The sequence below is a fragment of the Coenobita brevimanus genome, chromosome 92 (assembly GCF_032717465.1).
Source record: "Coenobita brevimanus isolate Jiangsu-jjx chromosome 92, ASM3271746v2, whole genome shotgun sequence".
In the NCBI taxonomy this organism is placed as follows: Eukaryota; Metazoa; Arthropoda; class Malacostraca; order Decapoda; family Coenobitidae; genus Coenobita; species Coenobita brevimanus.
Window position 1 is genome coordinate 36,211,076 of NC_137045.1, and position 16,030 is coordinate 36,227,105.

General features: G+C 40.3%; 1 protein-coding gene across 1 annotated transcript in view; it reads right to left on the reverse strand.

The window, feature by feature from the left end:
• The window catches only part of LOC145412194 (uncharacterized), a 146,793-nt gene that overhangs the window by 90,764 nt on the left and 39,999 nt on the right, over positions 1-16,030 (reverse strand). The window contains exons 3-4 of the mRNA XM_080282122.1: positions 1,913-2,079; positions 308-385 (exon numbers count right to left, since the gene is read on the reverse strand). Of these exons, the coding sequence (XP_080138248.1) occupies positions 308-385; positions 1,913-2,079 (245 nt within the window). The remainder of the gene's footprint in view (positions 1-307; positions 386-1,912; positions 2,080-16,030) is intronic.

Sequence of the window (16,030 nt, forward strand, 5' to 3'; positions counted from 1 at the left end):
TGAATGAGGTGCGTATAGTTAATGTTTTGGGTACAGTGAATGTGTAGGGTGCAGCAAGTGTGTGGGGTACAGTGAATGTGTAGGGTGCAGTGAATGTGTGGGGCACAGTGAATGTGGTGCGAGTAGTGAATGTGTAGGGTACAGTGAATGTGTGGAGTGCATTGATTGTGGTGGCTGTGGTGAATGTAATGGATGAAGTGAATGTGTCTAGTGCAGGGAGTATGTAGTAAGCAGTGAATGTGTTGGAAGTAGTGAATGTATGGGGTGCAAGGAATGTAGAGGGTGCCGTAACTGTGTACTGACTAACCTGGAATCTGTGATCGGTGGTGTAGGTGTACTGGCCGACTGTCAGCAGGTGTAGGTCCCGATGTCTGATCCACGACACCTGCAACAACACACACTTGTCTTTAGTTAATGCGGGCACCCCTCCTCCCTCCCCACCAGCGCCGTAGACCCACAAATTCACACACATTCCTTCCCCTTCCTTTTTAATCCCTTCATCCCTCATATTAGGCGCTAAAAATTTTGGCCCTCCCTAAGCCATTTAGTCCCACTTCGGCACTTCTACTTGCACTTTTTCCATGAAAGAATTGCTCTTAGAATTTTAAACCATCATTTTGATAAGCTGCAAGCTTTTCACTAACTCATTTATTGACATTATAATGGTTCTGTTCTTCATTTATTCAGTAAGTGGGAAAGAGCACAGCTCATGGCAGATATCATCTTCAAGAAATCGTGTTTATTGTTTTCTGTAGAGTGACAACGTTAACAAATTTTCATAGGTAACAGAAGGAAATTTCCTACAGCTATGGGCTACCCAAAACGCTACCCAAACAACAACTTTAGAATAAATTAAACAGTGTTTTCATAACAGTATCGTGGACTTAATAAATCCATGTGTGGCATTCAATGCTATTTTGTTTACCTAGGTTGTTGTTTAGCCTGAGTCAGACAAGGTTGGAAGTGAATATAATCCCAAGAAAAGGAGATTTTAATAATTATATGCTCTGAAGAACTAAAGCATAAATCACATTGTATCCCCTGATACCATTTCACAGTGAATAACAGTAACCCAAGTGCATGTGTCTTTTGCAATATCGAATGCAACTAAGCCACATTATGCAACAGGAAAATTTATGTCGACAGACAATTGATTTAAAGCTTGCCAACTGAACAGCAATACTGCAAAGGACATTTCTTGATTGCGTTATGCATCCCCAATTAATTATTTTCACTGAATTAGGTTATTTAGCTGTCATTCTAGAAAACAGCCAAACTCTTAATAACTGCATCGGAAAACGGTTAGATTATCACTGAAAAAGAAAAAAATAAATAGTTCGAAGTCATTTTGAACTGGAATACTGTGCCTCGGACAACTCCTTAATGGATGAAAGTTGTGGTTAATATTGAACAAAACGACAAAATGAAGGAAAAGAGGCATTGTTATCAATATTTTTGTGCTTGCAATACTTTCCTTTCCTCCCGCATCATTTCACCTCATTATCCCCCCATGAGTTGTACATAGCCTAATTCAGTTTCCTTAATCCTTCGCTGCCTTTTACTCCACAACTCAATCACCTCACCTCTTGCAGCTTTACCTTTGCACAAAAAAAGAAAATGGAGAACTGTTAGGGTCGGATCAAGAAATTTTGCCCTTAGTGTGCTAATTTCCGCACATCAGACAGACCAGTACGTCAACAGGTTCGCCTGTCTGCCAACTAGACTGCCATTCCGCATGCTTTTCAACTTCCCCGCACTTCATCACTGTCCTATTGCATGTGCATTACTGTGTGTCTGTCTGTCTGTGTGTCCAATGAATCGTTTCTCTAGCGGCATGCATGGATTGCAAATACCGTGCCTACCTTCCCAAATATTCACTTTTTCCCAGCCTGTGTGTCCACCTGGCACTCACCGACTGGTTGACTCTGTCCAGCACCCGGCAGCGCAGCGAGGCCGTCTGTCCAAGCATCGTGGACACGTTACCAGAGTGTCCTATGTCCACCTGGTCAGGAAGGAGGATACAATTACCACATATCAGTATACGGAGAGAGTAGGCCAGGGTGTGATTTGCAGACACAACTAGTCAGAAACTGACGACAATGCTACTTACTGTGTTGCATGCAGTGAAGATAATCATGGTAAATATATAATGGATGAACTGAATTTTGATGATGGCCATCTTTCATTCATTATATGATATTTATCAGAGTTTTCTTTTGTTTTATGAATTTTTAAAATAATCTGAAAGTGTAAACCTGTCAGGCCCAGGAAATTTTTTTTTACCAATATCAAAATCTCTTCTGACCTTTGCCATTTCATTAAAAATGTGATGAAGTAGGAAATATCACAGTACTTTAGCACCAGTGTCTGATATCGACAAAGCGATACTCACTGCACTGATTTACAAGCAGTATGAGCAGTAGATAAATTCATTCTGATGGCCCTCAGGGTTGCAAACATCACACATGTGAACGAAGGAACAAGCTACAATTTACCTTTCCTTGAAATTCGTGGTTCTAGCTTGATTACAAGTCAGCAAATAGTGTGTGTGTGTGTGTGTGTGTGTGTGTGTGTGTGTGTGTGTGTGTGTGTGTGTGTGTGTGTGTGTGTGTGTGTGTGTGTGTGTGTGTGTGTGTGTGTGTGTGTGTGTGTGTGTGTGTGTGTGTGTGTGTGTGTGTGTGTGTGTGTGTGTGTGTGTGTGTGTGTGTGTGTGTGTGTGTGTGTGTGTGTGTGTGTGTGTGTGTGTGTGTGTGTGTGTGTGTGTGTGTGTGTGTGTGTGTGTGTGTGTGTGTGTGTGTGTGTGTGTGTGTGTGTGTGTGTGTGTGTGTGTGTGTGTGTGTGTGTGTGTGTGTGTGTGTGTGTGTGTGTGTGTGTGTGTGTGTGTGTGTGTGTGTGTGTGTGTGTGTGTGTGTGTGTGTGTGTGTGTGTGTGTGTGTGTGTGTGTGTGTGTGTGTGTGTGTGTGTGTGTGTGTGTGTGTGTGTGTGTGTGTGTGTGTGTGTGTGTGTGTGTGTGTGTGTGTGTGTGTGTGTGTGTGTGTGTGTGTGTGTGTGTGTGTGTGTGTGTGTGTGTGTGTGTGTGTGTGTGTGTGTGTGTGTGTGTGTGTGTGTGTGTGTGTGTGTGTGTGTGTGTGTGTGTGTGTGTGTGTGTGTGTGTGTGTGTGTGTGTGTGTGTGTGTGTGTGTGTGTGTGTGTGTGTGTGTGTGTGTGTGTGTGTGTGTGTGTGTGTGTGTGTGTGTGTGTGTGTGTGTGTGTGTGTGTGTGTGTGTGTGTGTGTGTGTGTGTGTGTGTGTGTGTGTGTGTGTGTGTGTGTGTGTGTGTGTGTGTGTGTGTGTGTGTGTGTGTGTGTGTGTGTGTGTGTGTGTGTGTGTGTGTGTGTGTGTGTGTGTGTGTGTGTGTGTGTGTGTGTGTGTGTGTGTGTGTGTGTGTGTGTGTGTGTGTGTGTGTGTGTGTGTGTGTGTGTGTGTGTGTGTGTGTGTGTGTGTGTGTGTGTGTGTGTGTGTGTGTGTGTGTGTGTGTGTGTGTGTGTGTGTGTGTGTGTGTGTGTGTGTGTGTGTGTGTGTGTGTGTGTGTGTGTGTGTGTGTGTGTGTGTGTGTGTGTGTGTGTGTGTGTGTGTGTGTGTGTGTGTGTGTGTGTGTGTGTGTGTGTGTGTGTGTGTGTGTGTGTGTGTGTGTGTGTGTGTGTGTGTGTGTGTGTGTGTGTGTGTGTGTGTGTGTGTGTGTGTGTGTGTGTGTGTGTGTGTGTGTGTGTGTGTGTGTGTGTGTGTGTGTGTGTGTGTGTGTGTTTTACCTACTAACGCTGTCATCTTTCAGTGTTTTAACTTCTTAATAGTTAGTTAAAGAAGAAGTTCTGGGATGTATAGTTTCAGTAGATGATTTGTCTGTTACAAAATGAAGCTGTGTATTGTTTTATAAACTTACTTCGTTACATCCACAACAATCGCTGCTTAATAACTTTCAGTCTTTTGCATGATAATCTCTGCTTTAAAAGGAAAAGCAAACATTTTCTATTATTAATAACATATATTGGAGATGACAATTACCTTTCCTAATCCTACATGTTTAACGTTATTCTCTACTATTCACTCCAAAGCGCCATAAATCTCTATGCTCATTCACTTCATGATGCCAGTCACGTATTGCTGGAAAATGGTGCTGGACAAACTGAAGCCTCACCCTAGCTTTGGAGGATTATTGAATTATAAATTAGTCTGACGATGATTATTTATTATGTGTTTACGAGATATTAGAAAGCCCAAGCGAATTTAAATCATAGAAGCAGATAATAAATTTACCGAGTCATAATTTGTAAGTATTTAATGGTATCATACTGTTTCTTATATTACTTATGACCCTTAGCTGCTATGTGTACCTCACGTCTAGGCAAATCAGAGATGCTACATAATTTTGATACTGGACTCTTTTTCCCTCTTAGCTCTCTATAATACGTCACTATTTAGTATTGTAAATTAGTAATGTTTACTGTTCTTATTTTAGATTTTTTGTTCATATTTAATATTATCTAACACTGCAACAATAAAGGCTGTGTAGGATTTGAGGATAACAGCATTATACACCGTGACAACCACCACCTACCACCAGTCACAGAGGCTGTCTCAAACCCATTTTTGGATTTCCAGCGTAAGTTAACACGTAGTGCCATATCTTTCACAATTCGATCTTGTTCCTACATCTACTGTATTCGCCAGAAGAGTCCCCGACTGTACCTGTAAGTATTGTTTTGCCTTGCCCCAGTACTTCATATCTACGGCCATTCCGACACTACAGGTGTATACAATCGACTAGTGGTCTTGTACTGTACTTTGTATTTGTGTGAGTATGCATGGTATGTAAGTATATACATGTATGCATCCGTCACCACTCCTCCACAAGGCCTGGGCACCATCCTTCAAAACGACGCAATGACTCAGGGAGTGAGTGAGTAAATGAAAGACAGTGTGTGAGAAACAAACATTATATTCTAAGTCCGACACAGATATCTGTATTAATGTTTGGATAGCTGGATGAAGTACTAGCTTAGGGTAAATGTGATAAAACTGGTGACGCTGGTCCTAGTGATCATCATGAAAATAACAGTGTAATGGCGGTGGTGGTAATGACAAAAATAGTGGAGATAATACTGGTGAAACAAGTGGTAGTGACAGTGAATGTCGTAATAAGGTATGGTGGTAGTAATGAGTGAGATAATACTGGTGAGTGTTATGGTGGGAGGGGTGAGTGACACTGACCCTTGGTCCGTGGTGGTGCATGTGAGTTTGGACTGTGGTGGCGCCAGGTGACCCCGCCTCCTGCACACTCTCTGTTACGGTGGACTTAGAGGATGTCACAACTGTGGCAGGAGAAGAGAAAAGATCAATCAAGCAGAAATCGGAAAGATAACAATGATACAATGATGCTCAATAGTACAAAAAAAAAAAAACAGAAAGAAAGAAGACAATGACGAGAAAGGAATCATGAAATTCAGTCTTATATCATCCATCAATTAAACTATATTTCGCCTGTCCTGTGAGAAGTTACATATTTTTCTTACATAATGTCCCATACAGGAGTATCCCGAACATATCACAATGTAAGAGAAAAACATGAAAATGTAACCAAATTTTTAATAAAGTATCATCCGCATCTATAACATTCCTATCCATTCTTGATCATATAATACATCCTTATCTTAAATTACAATTTTTGGTCACTTAGCTTGAAGAGGAGGACAAAAGCAATCGTTATCTTTGCTCTTATTGATGAAATATGTGAATCAGAGAATAATGTCTTTTTATCAAGAATACGTTCGTTTCTTGCGTAGACTTGTAGGAACTGTACCGTAAATCGATAGTTACTAATGCTCCTAATTATTATTCAATTTTACTTTCTTGTTCAAAATAATTCCAGCTGGATGGAAGACCTAACGTTCGTAATCAAATGTTTATGCTTAAAACAAGCACGGATTTCAGTTATTCAGTTAAACTTTGCTACATACTCTGAGCCTACATTTATCTAACACCGTAGTATAGGAGAGGGACACCTTGCTTTGGATGCATTGATATTACCGTGAGAATAAACTGGACATAAAAACGTTGGTAAACTACTCCCCTGTCCCCAGTATGGTGGACTTCAGAAGGGAAACTTAAGCTTCAGTCCACCGGGCTCATGTTTCACATAAACCTTGGGCCACAGCAACAACAACAACTACATCATAATACCATCAGTGCTACAAAGCACAGCTCAAGGCACTACTAATGTTATCGCTGTACACAAACACATCTCATGCATAACCGTGTAATTCTCTCTCTCTCTCTCTCTCTCTCTCTCTCTCTCTCTCTCTCTCTCTCTCTCTCTCTCTCTCTCTCTCTCTCTCTCTCTCTCTCGTTGCATTTACATATATCAAAGCAGCATAGTAGACTTGATTTAAGGTTAGCATGTGTGTGCAAAGCATCTGGAAATTAGGCAGAATGTAAATGAGTCCTGGTGCTCCTTCAGAGATTGTCTCTCGCACATTACGTAAAGTATGCACTTTTAAATCCATTAATATCATTATCGTCTCAACCCACGTGATTCAGACAGGAGACAGTACGAATAATTAGGAAGAGAAAGGCAGCACACTGCAAGTTCAAAGACACTGGTAGTCTAACAGTCCGTAATGACTATACTGACCAGCACTGGAGGCTGAAGTTACTTGTAGACAGGGCTAAGAACAACGAGGGACTCAGATAGTATCCTTATGTAAAAAAAATCGCAAAAGGATTTCTTTGATTATGTGAACAGCAGAAAACCGATTAAGAATAAGATTAAGTCACTACCTGATGCAAGCAGGGTTTTGCAAAGCTTTGATCATGGAATAGCCGATATTGTGAAATCCCACCTATCAATGTTCACTAAGAGAGGTGGGAACTGACATCCTTGAACCAGGCATTAACCATGACAGAGTGGCTTTTAATTCTGTTCGGTTACCGAAGCACAAATGCCTAAAAGACTAGGCAATTTAAATCCCTCATCAGAACGAGTTTCTTCCAAGAGATATGTTAAAAGTATGTGACTAGGTGGCCCCTCAACTGGTTACTATCATTAATTAATTGCTGGCTAATGGGGAAATTCTTCTGGACTGGAATGAAGCAAGTGTTGACATGGTTTATCTGAACTTTCAGAAGGCATACAGTCAAGTGCCTTATAGAAGGTTGATGAAAAAAAAAACTCGTGCACTGGATATTCAAGGGGAACTACCTGCATGGGTTGAAAACTGGCTCACTGACCAGCGCCAGAGAGTGATAGTTAATGAGGAAACCCCTGACTATATATCACTTACAATTGGAGTTCCCCAGGGCTCTGTTCTAGGTCTAGTATTATTGACCATTTTCTTTAATTACTAAAATATAGACATCGTTAGCTGCAGTGTTTGTGGACGACACAAAGCTGCAAGGTAATGCCTAATTATTCGAGAAGACGGAAGAACTACTTAAGGACTTAGTTAAAATAGGGGAATGGTACGAACAGTGGCAAATGTAGTCCAACATGGACAAATGGGAGGTGATGCACATGTCTTGCATAACTAAGAACCAACTACTTCTTCTTGGGAAGTGAGAGCAGCAGTGCTGACTTGGAGAAATGCAAGTTTATAAACAAAAGTGCTTTAAAGTTTTTCAAAAGTGAGCTGAAACAGAGAAGAATGCACATGACCTTGTAAGTTAGGGTACAGAAACATGGAAATAGTACTCTCTCTGTGCAATGCTCTTATAAGGTCACATCTGGAGCGTGCAGTGCAGTTGCGGATGCCGACCCTGAAGAAGGATATTACGAGGCTTGGAAGAGTCTAGGCGCAGTTACTAAACTGATCCCATGCAACAGGCAAATGTGATACCAGTGAATGCTGCAGGCAGTGGGTCTCATTAAATACAAAGCATTTGCAGGAACAGACAACTGAGGTTTTCAAAGTCCTTCGGGAATTAGAAAACATTAACTGTCAGCTTATATTAAGTTGAAACAGTAATCCAGCGAGGGCCCATGGATAGAAGATTGATTTGAAGCATTTCCACGATGATGCATCAGGCAATTTCTTCACATATAAGATCTGCGGTACTACAATCAACTTCCAGCACAGGTAGTTGACAGCTCCTCGATAGATGGGTTCAAAGCTAGGAGAGACAAAGTTTGGTAGGCGTTAACTTGTGGTAGTTTGAATATTTCCTCCTATCATGTATATTTCCTATCCCGGCCTTTTTTTCCTCCAAGTTAGATGCACTTCCTCTCCCGTGCTCGTTCTACGGGTGAGAGGTGGGAGGAGAGAGACTTCATCCTGACTATACTTTCCTCGCAGAAGTAGAGTATCAGTATATATCTGGCATCTTCATTAGTCTTGTAACTCCAAGTAACTCTCTCTCTCTCTCTCTCTCTCTCTCACACACATACACACACACACACACACACACACACACACACACACACACACACACACACACACAGATTATGTTATGCCGCCATGATCAAATGCCTTAAAATTTCTCGATATTTGCATTTTTATGTGTGTGTCTTCACTAAAACCAACTTTCCATCAGTAACTTGTCGAATCTAACCCTAGGGTGAAAGTAATATGATTCCTTTTCAATCTGCATTAACTGTTACCACATTTACTGTACTATAGAACCACCGTACTGTATGAATCGGTTCAGTACTAAAACAACCACCTTGATGAAATCTTTCTAAGTCATACCTAGTACAACATAGCGTCGAATAAAAGGTAAATCTAACCAAATTAACATAGCTTAACTGGAACCAAGGTAAGTGTGGTAATGTAAGGTATGGTGGTGTCAAGACAGGTGCGTGAGGCTGACCCACCTAGCGCCAGGGAGGTGAGGAAGTTAAGGAGTGAAGCGAGGGCCAGCCGGGGCATCTGTCACCTGCAGTAGAAACACAAGATTAGGGACAACGTTTTACACACTCTGTTATACACACAGAGAAATTATACACACAGTTATGCACTCTGTTGTAAACACAGAATTGTATACATAAGTATACACGCCGTAATAAGCACAGCATTATATACATTAAAAACAGAGTGAATTATGGCATACATTTGTACCTCGCATAATATACACAGCGGTAATAATAGCACTATGTACTCAATATCTAGTATAGACAGTACTGTTACCACACTATCAAATACCCAAAACACAGTGATTTACACAGCATTATCCGTGCATAATTATACACAGAGAATTATACATACGTTATACACTCAGCACTCTGCAAACGCGTTTAGGTCCACCAATATAAACACACCGCTATAAACATGTGCTTTTGCACAAAAAATCATACATATATCATTATGCACACACACACACACACACACACACACACACACATGTTCAACAGCATTATGCAGTTATCTATCTATCTATCGATAGATAGATAGATAGATAAATATATGTAATCATCATCATCATTATCACCCGTTTGAGTGTCCACTGCAGGACCGGCCTATCCCGACCGAAGTGGGGACGATACAACCTACGTATCTCTACCAAGTGGCTTAGGCTGTCTGGTAGAATCTGTATGTAGGGTGAGAAGTGCTTGTGTGACTGTAGTGTTTGAGTGGCTTTGGATGTGTGTGTAGTCTGTGAACCAAGTGCAATCAGCCGACGCAAGCCGACTGGGTGCAAGCATACTTTACAGTTTGCGACAATGGTTCAACCACAGCACCCCTTATGTCCTCCAAAGCAGTACGTGGCCGGAAGAACGCTCCCCAAGTTCATTACCCTTGCAGGGCGTGAACCCTCCTTCTCCCATGTACAGTACAAAAACTCACACTTTTGCACAGAGGCTCATATATCTATGTCTATATCTATCTATCTATCTATCAATCTATCCTCTCTCTCTCTCTCTCTCTCTCTCTCTCTCTCTCTCTCTCTCTCTCTCTCTCTATTTATCTATATCTAACTATCTATCTATCTATCTATCTATCTATATCTATCTATCTATCTATCTATCTATCTATCTATCTATCTATCTATATATATATATATATATATATATATATATATATATATATATATATATATATATATATATATTTATATATATATATATATATTTCAGTGTCATAATGTTAATATATATATATATATATATATATATATATATATATATATATATATATATATATATATATATATATATATATATATATATTTCAGTGTCATAATGTTAATATATATATATATATATATATATATATATATATATATATATATATATATATATATATATATATATATATATATTTCAGTGTCATAATGTTATTGAAACAAGGCAGCCCTTGTGACATGACTAAATATTACGTTTCGCCCCCCCCTTCTCTCTCTCTCTCTCTCTCTCTCTCTCTCTCTCTTTTCCCACCTGCTTCGTTGCTTGTTTCATAACTCACCTTGTACTCCTTTCCCCTTTTCTCACTTTCCTTTCGCCACCGAGGCCAGCTTCTTGAACTCTCACCTACCTCGCCTTATGTCTTCTTATTGTGGTCCTGCATCACTTTCATCCATACATACCCTAGTCAAACACCTTCCCATCGGCCTGTTGCCAACCATTCTCCTTCACATAATTTTCCTTTTTACGGTGTCTTTGCTTCCTTTTCACATGGCTCCTTTTCTTCGTATCCTTTTGTAATTTTCTGTGCACTTTTTCTGCTTCCCCCTTCCTACTTTGCTTCCAACGCTCCCTCTCTCTTTATTACATCCATTAACCCTCTTGATTGCTCTTTCTGCTTCCTCTTTCCGGCACTCTTTTTCCTTGTACCCGACCATCCTCCTTTACTAGCTCTTTTACCCTCTTTATTGCCCTTATCTCACGGTCTCACGAAGAGCACTACCAGAAGCAGGTCCTGTACATGGGGTAGAGATAAAGTGAGATATAAAACGAGAGAATTCGAGAAAACTAAACAAAGAGGTTGGGGGGGGGGAGAGGGGCGAGGATGAGCGAAGGAGTAAAGTTATCTCACGAATATAAAAATAAACATATGGAAGCTGTACCAGTTGTCAAATGAGAAAGAGACGATTAAAGGAAATGTAGCAAAACAGAAAGGAGGAGGATGTAGAGGTAGTAAAATGTTGATAATGAAAGTATTGTCTAAAATTAGAAAAAATGCTCGTGGACATCCATTTACTAAACAGTGTGAAGGAAGAAAGATGTATGAGAACACCTTGCACAGACAGGCACACAAAAATCTGACTGCACAGACGCAGCTGAGGATAAATATTAAACTGCTGAAACGGAATATAACGGACTGAACGGTGGAGGGGTGAGTGAATAGAGTTGAGGATGGGTGGCCAAGGTGGGTATGTGGGTGAACGTTGTAGGTAGGTGGATGGGGCTAGGGTGGGAGTAGTGGGAAAATTGGTCCATGGGGATTAGGTCCATAGGATAAATAGCTTGATATGGGACGCTAGATTCATGAGGAGCATGTGCTTGGCGATATGGGCCCAAATGCAAAGGGAATCCATGAAGCAGAACACCAGATAGTGCAACACCTGCACCTACTAATTGCTCAAAAAGCCAAACTCTTTACCATGCCATGTAACCTAACTGTTCGAGCAATTTCTCTAAGCTCAAAGTTGTTTTAGTTATTTAGATCACAGAACGACACACGGGTCTAACTTTGATTTTGCCCTGTGACCTTCACCTATGGCTGATTTACTATACTGAACCCCTTCATTCTTTTATTGCCCTCAACCATTCCTCTAAGTTTGGTCGCAATCGTATCAGTATTATTTAAGTTTTGACTAGGTCACCAGTTGTTCTAAAAAATAAGAGGCTATTCCTCAACCCTTCCTCCAAAGTTAATTATAATCGAATACAAGCTACCTGAATTATTTGTTCACACACACACACACACACACACACACACACACACACACATCAAATCATAACACCAGCTCTTGCTATGGAGTGTTGGTGTAATAAGAGATTCATATATGGATTCAGTGTTTCCTCATCTGGGTAAAATATGCCCCTGAAGGCAAATACATCTGTAGAGGAGTAGGTTCAAGAAAGGAAATGGGTCAATGCAGGAAAATTATGTCTGTGATGGAAATAGGTATATGATGGAAACTAGGTCCATGAGAGAAATAGGTCCATAGGGAAAGATGGGTCCATGATGATAACTGATCCATGGGTAAAATAAATTCATGGGAAAAATGAGTCCTTCAAGAGAAAAAAAGTCCATGCGGAAAACAGTTCTATGAGCCAAAACTATGGGCCCATGAAGAAAATAGGTCCAATGGGGAGAATAGGGCCATGGGTGAAATCTGTCAGTGCAGGAACAGGTCCCCATGGTAAAGTAGGTGAGTGGGCATTGATGTTTAGTAGGTGTAGCCAGACGAAGGATTATGTGCTAGATGATTGTGAAAATTCATGTTTCATCCTTACTAATACCGTTCACATACGTTGATTACATGCACAGATTTATTCATTTATTTATTTATTCATTTTATTCCAGACTGGTAAAAGTAGCAGCAGTTTTTATGACATGTTGGTGGGTATTGAAAAAGATCACTAAATTCTTTTGTTGTGTCGAAATTCAAGTAAACAGACTGGTCCCTGCCTGTATCTGGGATGAAACACGCTTCCTTTAGTAGATAGGAGAACACTTCTGTATCCACGTGTTAATTATTTGTATTCCTGTTTGCTCTCCAGATGTCCAACTGCCCCTATATCTTTGACACCAAACCAATAACCAAAAATAAGCAACCGCAATGAACCAAAAAATATACGGAAGTTTATAACCTTATTAAAAGGATATGAAGAAATCTGGTCTTAGCAAATTCAAAGGGAAAGGTAGAGTCGAGTTCTGAATTTGAAATATTCTTACGTTTAACCATTCTTCCATACTTTTTTACACTGTTATCATTTGGATCTCTCTCTCTCTCTCTCTCTCTCTCTCTCTCTCTCTCTCTCTCTCTCTCTCTCTCTCTCTCTCTCTCTCTCTCTCTCTCTCTCTCTCTCTCTCTCTCTCTCTCTCATTCTCTATCTCTGACCACCTGCTTCTTCGTTTGTCTCAGGGTTAACCCTTTCTTCTATCCCTTTTCTCAGTCATTCTCCTTCCACCAATCCATTTCCCATTTCTCCCTCTTCCTGCCTCACGTCCCTGCTCCTTATTGCGGTCGTCTGCTGTCATTTCCAGCCACACATTTCCTAGTCAAACACCCTCTCATCGCTCTTTCCACCACTCTCCTTCACTTAGCTCTTCCTTTACGACACCCTAATTTCCTCCTAGAGTCTCCTCTCTCCATGAATTTTTTATGATATTTCCGTGTAGTTTTATATTTCCTTCCCCCACTTTCTCCGTCTGACTTCCCCAACTCTCTATTTTCTTCTCTTACCCTCATTATTGGCTCTGAAGAAGGACGCATGCTCACTGTGGCGCTGATATAAATAGACAGAGCTGTCCAGTTATAAAAATGTCCCTGAACTCCGTCTCAATTTTTTCAAAGGGAGATGGTGGACTTCGGAAAAGAGCAGTTTCAACCTGCAGTCCACCGAGTTGATGCATTTTTAAGCCTAAGGTCATAATAACAATCTTCTATTTTCTTTTTGTTTCACTTTTCCAGCCCTTTGTCTTTGCTTTTACCCCCCTCCCCACTCTTTATTAGCTCTTTTAGCCTCTTCATTGCTATTATCCCAGGAAGTGCACTATCAAAGGCAAATACCCTCCTTTAAGAAGAAAAACAATGAAATGGAAAAGAGAAAGGCTGACAAAATATTATTAAAAAGAGGACGAAAGAGCAAAGAAGGAAGAAGGAAAACTATTACAAGGATATTAAGAACAAAATATAGAAGGTCCAGAATGCATCGTGAAAGTAAAAGGAAAGGAAGTGTACAGAGTGTTAGATACGTAGACAGATTTCTCTCTGAAAAGTAGTATTAAAGAAAGAGTACACGGAGAATACAACACCTGCACCCAACAGTTGGTCTAAGGGCTGCACATTCTGCTTTGACCTAGGACCTTAACCTAAAACCAGTTGCTCTCCAAATCTACGAGTTCTTACTTCAGTTTTCCTTGACCTTAAAACCTTACACCGAACTGGATAAACTACTGTACATCACCTTGCCCAGTACTCATGACATTTGCCTATACCCTATAATTTTGACATTTAACTGTTTCCAAAATAAACACCGTTATGCTTGCGTTACCCTGAACCCTTGCAAAACACTTCTGTCTAAATCTGTTTAGCTTGACCTTACCCCATGACCTTTATCTTTGACCCACTTTCCCCCCCCAAAAAAAAAAAAAAATACATATCGTATTATTTTATTCTTGTTTGACCCGTATTCTTCCTTTAAGTTTGGTGCAATTCGGATAAAAAATGTCTGAGTCGATCTTGCCCTGTGATTTTGACATTTGATGGAATATTGTTTAGCTCTATTACCTTCACCTTTGATCTTGTGTGTTTAAACTACAATAGATAATCCCTTTGGCTGATTCTAAACATTTCTACCACATTTGATTAAATTTTATATGAGCACACACACACACACACACACACACACACACACACACACACACACACACACACAGACGCAAGTTGTGCAAATTTCGCGGGTGTAAACATAAATTCTGTAAAGGCCAATGATAGCTAAATCTTTTTCGCTTCCACAGACTGGTCTTATCGAGCTGATAGCCGAGCAAGAGACTAAAAAAAAAAAAAATACTGAAAGAAGGCTGAGCATGATGTGTGCCTGCCTTTCCCGACATACAGGAGCACTCCATGTCGATGAATAACAAAATAGTTATGAATGACCTTTGAAGCCCAGTGACACCATCTGATTTACCGAACCCATGATTATAGCTTTCCTAATCATCTAAGTAATGTATCGCCGGTATTACTGTCCGTGGATGTACAGCTCTCCTTCGTAACTGTGACCTGTATGTGGAAGTAATTGTCACTGTGTTAATACCAATACAGGTGCTGAAAATAAAATGCCTACCGGCATAAATTCAAACGCTATTATCAGCAAACAGATTTAAACCTCAGTTTTCCAGTTTTCTGTCGATATTTCCCAAAGCTGATGCCAAATTTTATGCATCCGCGAAAGACATATGAGCCGAAGAGTGTTAATGCTGGTAATAATAACCTCTAAACGGTTTGGACAATTATATTACTGTATGTTGCAGCTAAAGCCTGACTATTTAAATAAACCATTGATTCTGGCGACATTTCTGCAGTTTATTTTTTCAAATTCAGGAAAATTTTGCTTCATGTATTAGAAACAACTAGTGGTGGAAGAGTTACTGAAAGCTGAATCGAATTCTCCCCCTGAATGGCTGCTAAAATGAATAAGTCGTTTGAATATAAAAAGCATGAAATCAAAATGACATGCTTGGCTTGACACGATTGAAATGAGAGAGTCGCAGGAGCCCGTAAGTTGTAACTGTGTTGGAAACTATTACAACACAATGCACAACCTGTACATGCACATCATGCAAAAATAGTAACGGTATGAGCTCATCCCACATAACTTCTTTCATTCACTCATTTACTCACATTTTCATCTTCACGCATTTCCTCAATAACCTGTTCTTTTTCTGTCACTCTTAATCTCTCACATTCTCTCTCTCACGCTTCCACTTACTGCACGCTCGCGCATACCACTCCATTTCTCAATTTCACACTTCCCTGCCCATATGTTCATGTTCTCATTGCCTGATATCACAGTGTTCTGAATTGCTGAAATGGAAGACAAATACACATTTTTTTTTTCTTTATGCAAGGAAGAAGGAACCAAAGGCCATGAGCATGCAGTAACAGTTCCCTCCAAGAGAAAAACAAAATACAATAGAGAGCCAAATTCAAGATCCGATCATTTTGAGATGCCTGGACACACTGCGTTTGAAAGACTGGAGATCATAGGCAGCAGGAAATACAGACAGAGGGAGACAGTTCCAGAGTTGACCTGTTGCATAAATGAAAGACTGGGAGTAACGGTTAACTCTTGCATTAGAGAGTTCGACAGAAAAGGGATGAGAGTTTGC